An 8,747-nucleotide genomic window follows, 5' to 3' on the forward strand; every position below is an offset into this window, starting at 1 on the left:
AATGCCCTCCGGAGCTTCGCTCCACATCCACCTTCAATCATCTTTTAAATCTGTTTCTTTTCTAACTTTCTTTTGTCAAGTATTTATGTCAAAGAAGAATTGTGAGAAACGTTGGGATAGTTTTTGTTGTGTCTGCAGTTTTCTTTTTTCTTCTATTGTATTTGGTTCTCTCTTCTTTCGCTCTCTGATCTGGTCTTTGCCAGCTCTTCAGTATTTTCCTGAAGGACATGAAAATTCCTGCCCAGCAGGTATCTCAGGAACACCTGGTAAGCTCAGAAGCCCAGACAGTCCAGCTCCTGCATCAGCCTCTTAGAGAACAGACTGTTTTCCTTTCCCCGTTTGACAATTTTATTGTCCCTATGGCTTAGAGGAATCAGTCATTCTCTTCCCTGTATTTGACAGGGAATTTGCATCAAAAACTGTCCCGGGGCGACTGTATCTCTGTCTGTTTCTTCTCTCCAATCCTTTCATTTTATCCTTGATCCAGGTTTTTGAATCCTGCGTTCAAAGGGCCGCGGAGGAGGAGGAGCAGAAATCCTTCTGAAACACAGGCACGTCCTCGTGTAAAATGCGAGGAGCTGTAATGACCAGTGAGGTTGCCCTAAATATCTGGGGGGCGGGAGTGGGGGTGGGGAGGAGGGGGTGAGGTCAGAAGGAGCATGTGCGCTTTGGGCCACCCTTTCTGTAAAGTCTTAGAAATCCCAAGTAAAGGCTCTTTGGGGGTGGTGTGTGTTGGTGGGGGTCGCCCAGTCGGCAATTTGAGTGGGTTCACATTCTATTTTTAACTTCTCGCAGTCCTCACATACAGAGTTCTTACTTTCGGTGGTCTGTTCAGACGTCTCTAGTTGTCTTCCGTGGGTGAGTTGGACTCGAGGATTTATTCCATTTTGGCCAGTGCCAGAAGTCAACACAAAACTGTTAAGTATGTAGCAACTCTTGGAACCTTCCAAGAGATGAGGGAATCAGGATTGTCAGATTGCTTTAAAGACTCCCTAGGCAACACTCTGAAAATCTAGGTGTAGCTTTTATGCTGCTACATTTTCACAGAAGTGAATTTAGTTGCCAGAATATTCACTACTGAAGAATCTCTGGGAAGAGAAGGAGAGCAGGGATTCCTGGAGAGAATTACTTTAATGTCTGATTACTTTGTGAACTTCTAAGATCTAAGTCTGGAGCATTTTTTGAAATGAAATTTGAATGTTGGCTATTTGATATTTTGTGTGGTTGAGAACTGAGGTTTACACATTCCCCCAAATCTGTGTGTGTATGTGTGTTTTGACTATTTATATAATATCCTTAAAACTAGTTCAGTATCCAAGCATCAAGGCATTTTTGTCTGTAACTATCATTCTGGTGAAATTTCTCTGTATTCTTGGAATACTGTGCTCATTACTGAGTACTTACAGCAACACTGAGGAGTCAGATTATATACGATCTATATTTTTCTTTTCAGTTAAAGGGAATTTGTGACCCATTAATCTGAACAGTAACATAATTCATTTCTTTATTCAATAATGTTTCTCAGCACTTCCTGTCTTACTGTGTCTTCATTATCTTAACTTTCTGTTGGTTCTGTAGCCTTTGCTTTTAATATTTTTTTACACATTCTTTAATTTATTTATTCAAATATTTTGTTGTTATCTTTCATGCCGCCAGGCTGCTGATTCATTCTTGGAATGTGGTATGAAGAGCACTGAGATTGGCCATCCATCTTGTGATTGGCAAACTAGAAAAGACCTGAATTCTGTTGTGGAGTTGTTGAGTTTTACAAAGGTTAGAGATAAGCTGTTCTTGAGGTCTTGTTATAATGGAACCTAATCTATTCCAGTAAAGCGAGAACGCATGGAGGAGGGAGGGACTTAGCCAGATGAATGGAGGAGGAAGAGTGACCCAAAGTGACACTGGGTTTTGACAAGAACTGCCTGGAAGGAGAATTCTCTGTGCTTTGTGTTCATCCATTTAGTGAGCTTCCACACCCATGCATTCCTCCATGTCTAGGAAGCTCAGCAAATGAAAAGTGCACATATCCCACACAAGAAAATAAGAGAGATTACTTTTACTTAAATAAAACAGAAAAGACAAATGTATATCCTTCACATTGTCACCACTTTAAAAAATAATGCAGATAAATCTCCTGAAGGTAAGATGAAGTTCAAGTCCATGAGGTATAAGTGATTTTCCCCATTTGAGAAGTCACCACGATAGGACACTACCCAGCTATTAAAATTCCCGAGACCTTGGACAGGTTTATGAGCTGTTCCTCATCATTTGGTTCCACAGCAAATGAAAGGTCTGAAAGGGCAAGGAAAGGAGCATGAGAGGAAATTACAAATAAGGGAGCTTTTGTCAACAAAGCTTACTGTACTATGTGCATAATCTAGAAACACCCCTATTTAGCCCTGGGGTCTTTGGATGTAGTGGCACAATATTGGGGAGGCAGAGAAGAGGTGTCAGAGGTCATCCACTTGGATGCACAGAAGTAGAAAGATACCCTCAGGGTTGAGCAGCATATCACTGCGATTTATCCAGGAATCCTTGCAAAGTCCTGTAATCCAGTTACGAGAGTTTCCCACCTCTACCTCGCAGTCCTTGCAAAGTCCTGTAATCCAGTTACGAGAGTTTCCCACCTCTACCTCGCAGTAATGTTTGCTGGAGGTGAAGGTCTGAGCTCCCCACAAGAGTGTGTACCGTGGACTTGCAAAACTGGGGGGCATGTGTTCATAGTCAGGACTGCATTGCAGATGTCTCAGGCTTCAAACAGAGCCACACGGGAACTGCTTATATTATGGTCCAATGTAAGACACACTTCAGTAAGAAGAAAATCGTGAAGTCAAAGAACAGAGTTTAAAAGTTCTAGGGACAAAGTGCAGTAGTCTTCTGGTGAATGCCGAACAAGCACATCTCTAAAACTAAACGAAAACTGGTTTGCTTCATTTCCTGAGAACACTCCCACCCCACTGTGGTACTTACCATTTAGTAATTCCTCATCAAGTTCTGGAACATGGAACAGTTAGCTTTCATGACAGAGCCCATACTAACTGCTCCAGAACACTCTTTTACCGCAAATGACTAAACAGAGTGTGTCACTGAAAATCCAGAGACCTCAGCAAGGGCTCCTTGCCTATGTACAGAGCAAGTAAAGGTCTCTTCAAAGAACTAGAGGAAAGACAACTTTGAGAATACAGAAACATGTAGGATGTCAGGTTCACTTTATTTTCACTAGTTCACTGAACATTTAGGAGCCTGCACATCGATGCCAAGTAAATACCAATATGGCCCTTCACTTGCTTAAGTCTTCTCATTCACCAACTAGCACAAAATAAAGTAAATATAATAACAGTAATAAATGTACTACAGATCACTTTAAAAATATGATATTATTATTTTTATTAGTCCTAAATAGTGATCACCTTTCTCAAATATGGGGACACAACATGCAAACAAGCAAAGGTAAAATAAACTGAAAGTCTGTATTTGCCTGTTTTTAAGAAGTAGTTTTTCTCTCTGAATTTCTAACTCTTACATCATGGAATCCGAATCCAACTTATCCCATCCCAGGCCTGCTTTTCCTGTCTGCCAGCCTCACCATCTGTCCCTCCACACAACAAATCACATGTTCCATTTGTTTTCTGGTTGTACCTATTATTTATAAATATATGTTTACCCCTTTGTTAAGTCTTGCGATTTTTCAAATACATTCCTTAAATTAAATTCTTAAATAAACATTTAAATAACCACTAACGGTGCTCCTAAGAATCTGAACATCTCCATACAACCATAGTTAACATCTGCAAATTGAAATAGCTGAATTAATATGTAGTTTTTTAAAAAAATATTTTATTTATTTATTTGACAGAGAGAGAGATCACAAGTAGTTAGAGAGAAAGGCAGAGAGAGAGGGGGGAAGCAGGCTCCCTGCTGAGCAGAGAGCCCCATGCGGGGTTTAGATCTCAGGACCCTGAGGTCATGACCTGAGCCGAAGGCAGAGGCTTAACCCACTGAGCCAACCAGGCGCCCCTAATATGTAGTTTTAATGCCACATGCTTTCGTGGTTTTAAACTCAGTGCAGATTGTCATAAGAAAACAGTTATATTCAATTGTCTTTGGCAGACTTCAGATAGCTTTTACTTGTTAATTAACAATAAAATATAATTAGTTATAAGGGTATTCATATTGACCTGCTTCCCTGTTCTCTGAGAAGACCAATAGAGCAATGAAGGGAGGTCCTCCAAGTGTATCTCCTCCTGGAGGAAAACAGTGAGGTCTCACCACAGCGGCTGTTCTCACCTTGGAAGTTGTTAAGCCTTTCAGACATCCCCGTGATGGTCTGTGAGCTCAGCTGTGGGTTCACAGGCTGGGGAATGTGCAGCTGCATTAACGGACTCCTGCAAAGAAAAAGAGCTGCTTACTATCACGTCCAGTGGGATCCTAAGCAATCCCTTGAAGATGCTCCATCAGAATCCTCTCTGTTAGGTGCAGAAGGTGTGACTTCAACTCCACAAATCAAGGGATTTGGGGAGTTGCAAATCTGCAATTGTTCTTGTATTTTATAATTAGCTACCCTGCTCTTCCCACTTCGATCTCAGTGAGATATGTCACTTCACTCACAATTGTATCTCTTTCTTGCCTTCGGCTTCCCTAGGGGAGTCATATAGCCATTCCCTTTTAGTTGCCGAAATCCAGTAGGTGCCAAAATTTTGGAACTTGCTTCCTGGTACATATGGAGTCTAAGCTCTGTAGGAGACTCTTTCTTGGGGACCTGCCCTGCCCCCTCTTCTCACCCTCCTTCCACCTGCTGCCTCTGTGAGCTTAATTGCCTTTCCCATAGAAGACCTGGAATAATCCTCAAATAATTAGGATCTTGAAAATTAGAGATAGGAAAAATAAATATCTTTTGGCAACTTCTGCATTAGGCCTTACAGCCGAAACCGCATCCCTCTCAACCCTCACTTCTACCTAAGGGTGGCCAGTATAAAAACCTAGACTTGTTTAGAGAAGACTGCCTTTGTTTCTAAATGCAGACAGAAAGAAGCTTGCCACAAAAAAGGTGTGTGTCCATCTCAGCAGAAATAGCCTGACCACTGTCACCATAAACCAACTTTAACAGAGGGGCAAACTTAACTTTTCATGAGGTCTCCAAAATCCTGTGAAGAGAAAGAGAGGAAGCCTTAGCTTTGAGCTCAAGATATGCTTAGTCTAGTCTGAGGCTATGAGACTGGACTGGAAAATTCTGTATCTCCACTTTTCTTTCTTGGGTGAAATCATTTGCTCTTTTCCTCCTCCTTACAAAGATGAAACTCTTCCTATATTTGCATACATTGATACCATCATGATCATGATAAAATTTAAAACAGAAGATGTTCTTAGAATAAACAGTTGTTGGTTGTGTTTGTCTTAATCTATGGTGAGATTCACTGAGCTTTCCCCAAAGTTCTTATAAGGGTATGTGGGCTCCAAATCTAAAATTTCAAAACAAAAGAATGGATACATCCCACATTCCCACATATTGACAAGTCCAGATACAGAGTCGAATGATCTATTCACGAGCTGCTCTGTTGCTGTCAGAAACTGAAAGTTCAGTAGAAGAGTTAAGAAGGACTTTGTTTTTCCTTTTTTCCTGTATCTGTTCCACAGAATTTTCTACATAGTTTTCCTTTTTGTTTAAGGTGAATGTGACCCTGAGCTTCCAGGTTATACTGGAGGTGCAAAGCCCGACATCCCAAAGTGAAAGAGGGCAGAATTGGACCTTGGAAACAGGAAAATAATGGAGGTCCAAGGGTATAGACCTCAGTGAACATAAATGATTTCTGAGCAGTCTGGTGTTCAACACCCTGACATCTTTCCTTAGCCTTTACCTGGTTCAGGTCCACATCTGTTTTGCAGCAAATTTCCTTTAGTTCCTCATACATTTTTCTCAGGGGTTTCCTCCTGTGACGCATTCTAGCTACATTTCTCCAGAGTTGATTAAAAACTATCTTGCCTTCCACTGCCAGGCTCTCTAAATGTTTTTGCTTTTCCTCATGGAGATAGTGGTTTACCTTAGGATATTCAGCCCTGATCATCATCATCTGTAGATTTTCAAAACCCTGAAATGACATTGGTTTAATTAGGTCATATATCTGGATGCTTTTTTTCTTCTTTCATTATCTATAGTCTGTGTGCTATGTACAGTGTTCTTAGTCTGTTTGGGCTCCTTTAACAAAAGCACCATAGACTGGGTAGCTATATATACAGAAATTAATTTCTCACCATTCTATATGCTGGGAAGTCTAGGATTGGTGCTGGCAGATTTGATGAGAGCCCACTTCCTACATAGCTATCTTTTCACTGTGTCCTCAAATGGCAGATGGGACAAGAGACATTTCTAGCATCTCTTTCAGAAGCACGTGTCCCATTCCTGAGGACTCTGGCCGCGTGGTCTTATCACCACTCAAAGCCCCCACTCCTACTACCATTAGGGATTAGAATTTGAACCTACAAATCATGATCTGAAGCAAATATTCACATCATAGAAGTACTACATATAGCTTTACGTCTTTCTTCTAAGAAACCACACATTTGGTTTCTTTCTTACCTTTTTCCTTCCTTCCTTCCTTTCTTTTTCATTTATTTATTGCCTGCACCATTGTTTACAATGACTTACCCTCAAACATCCATGTTTTCATGTAAAAATAGAAATTTAAAATCAATTTTTATTGTTTTATATAATTCATAATATTTAAATCATAATTCATTTTCCTGAACATTCATATTCATAAACTGACTATCTAATCTCAGCAAAAAAGCAAAAATTGACTTCCTCGGGCAAATAGAGGACATTGCACATGATCTTTCTAAATTATCTTCATTTCCAAAACTCTGTGTTTCATCAGAGCTTGGCTCCACCTGCCTCAGGACCACACCCACCTCCTCTTGATTGGTCCAGCCTGTCTGACCTCCTTAGAGACATCATCTTACAATCCTACACACACATTCTTGCCTCTCTTCTGTCTCCTACATCTCTGTGTCTCTGAATCCCTTGTTCTGTGGGTCTGTCTCCAGTTCACTTTCTCCCTTTCTCTTCACACCATCTTTAAACACATGTAGATTTACCAAATTATTTTGGAAGTATCAACATTAAACATCCTTGTTAAAATGGCTTTAGCTAGCTTCTATGCTAACACTTTTATTGCCATAAAAGCCAACTTATTGACCAAATGGAATCAAACTCAGTGTATCCATAGGTGTAATTTCCGGTTATTCATCCAAGCAATGACTCCTTGCTTCTGTTCCTTACTCTTTCCTGAACTACACATTCCAACTTGCCAAGAGCCTGTTTTTACTAAATTCAAATAATATGACTCATTCTTATATTACTTCACCTTCTTTCCATGTTTGAATTATTTCCTGCCCATTGCTTTTACTAATCCCTCTGTTTCCTACTGCAGAGAGCTGTGTTCTCAGAGAGGGCGCTCGTCCCCCAGCTCCCTCACCCCTGACCAGCTCCTTCTGATCTCTGCCCAGGTGTAACCATGGCCAGCATACATTCCCCAAGTCCACACTCCTTATACTCATTTTCTGCTTTCATTTTACCCAAGCACTTCATAAACGGGATATAACACAACTTTTACTTTTTAAATTTCTGGATCAAGTTCTTTTACTGATTATAAACTCCTGAGCTCAGTGATTTGTTTCTCTTTTTGCCCATTCCTGTATCTCTTTGTTGGCCTAGAACGGTGAGCAACACATCAAAAGTCCTCATATGAATGAATGACTCATTAGAAATCCATCTGGGTGGGAGGGTAGGACTCTTAATTTCTGCTCAGGTCATGATCTCAGAATTAAGAGATCAAGCCCTGTCTCAGACTCTCTGTTCAGCATGAAGTCTGCTTGAGATTCTCTCTCCCTCTTACCTTCCTTACCACTTCTTACCCCTGCTCACGTGCTCTCTAAAATAAATAAAATCTTGGAAAAAAAACAAAAAAGAAACCCATCCTAAATGATCAACATAATGTTCTTATTCCTCTTTGGCATTCTCATAGTACCATGCACAGATAACTGTTCAATGAATTTTTATTCTCTAATACTGGTCTCTCATATGTCTCCTTCAGTATTGCTTGAGTTCTTTGAAAAGAAAGGTCTTGTTGTCTTCTTCAGATTCAGGTTCTCAGTTATTCTTCATGAATCAACAATGACACAATCCAAAATCCTTAGCTAGGCATTTGTATTCTTGATCTGGGCATAACGACGTTTCTAGCCACATCCCTCATCACTGTCTGCCTCATGCCCCAGGTACTAATCAGTAGGAGCAGCAAGCAGATCTCAAACAATTTCATGGGTTGTCTGATTTGTCTCATCTTTACTTTTCTTGTCCCTCAGATCTCTCTGCCATCAATATCCAGGAAATGACAAATTCTACTAACATACAAACATCACATTGATTTTCACTTGTTTGAGAAGCTTTTCTTAACATTCAAAATTTGCTAAGTTCCTGTAGAACTCTGTATTTACCTCCATCCCTGTGATCATTGCATTCTGTCTTGAGATAGTGCATTTTCTTATCCCTGATGATGTATTGCTGGTAGATATTGTTTTATCCAGAAAAACCAGGAAAAGTCTTTTAGTTACACAATGGGCTCAGTGTGAAATCCTGTACTGAAGGCCATGTTTCCTGTAGAGAAACAGATGTAGCTCTTTTTCTGATTACCTACTCAAGAAACATCATGATTTAATTTAAGTTCTTCCACTGTCAGTTACCATGGTATCTA

General features: G+C 40.3%; 1 protein-coding gene across 3 annotated transcripts; it reads right to left on the reverse strand.

Annotated features, from left to right (window-relative positions):
* Positions 1-2,035: 2,035 nt before the first annotated feature.
* TRIM77 (tripartite motif containing 77) lies at positions 2,036-8,743 on the reverse strand. Of its 3 annotated transcripts, none has more exons than XM_059186833.1 (5): positions 8,491-8,743; positions 6,039-6,086; positions 5,122-5,144; positions 4,288-4,385; positions 2,036-2,292 (listed from the first exon to the last, which is right to left on the reverse strand). In XM_059186833.1, the coding sequence occupies exons 1-5, from the start codon at positions 8,506-8,508 to the stop codon at positions 2,210-2,212; spliced, it is 270 nt and encodes an 89-aa protein (XP_059042816.1). In that variant the 5' UTR covers positions 8,509-8,743; the 3' UTR covers positions 2,036-2,209. The 3 variants fall into 3 exon arrangements, with proteins under 3 accessions (XP_059042816.1, XP_059042806.1, XP_059042797.1); XM_059186823.1 differs by having other exon boundaries at positions 5,856-6,086; XM_059186814.1 differs by lacking the exon at positions 2,036-2,292 and having other exon boundaries at positions 2,716-4,385; positions 5,856-6,086.
* Positions 8,744-8,747: the final 4 nt, after the last annotated feature.

The sequence above is a fragment of the Mustela lutreola genome, chromosome 1 (genome assembly GCF_030435805.1).
Source record: "Mustela lutreola isolate mMusLut2 chromosome 1, mMusLut2.pri, whole genome shotgun sequence".
NCBI classification, from domain to species: Eukaryota; Metazoa; Chordata; class Mammalia; order Carnivora; family Mustelidae; genus Mustela; species Mustela lutreola.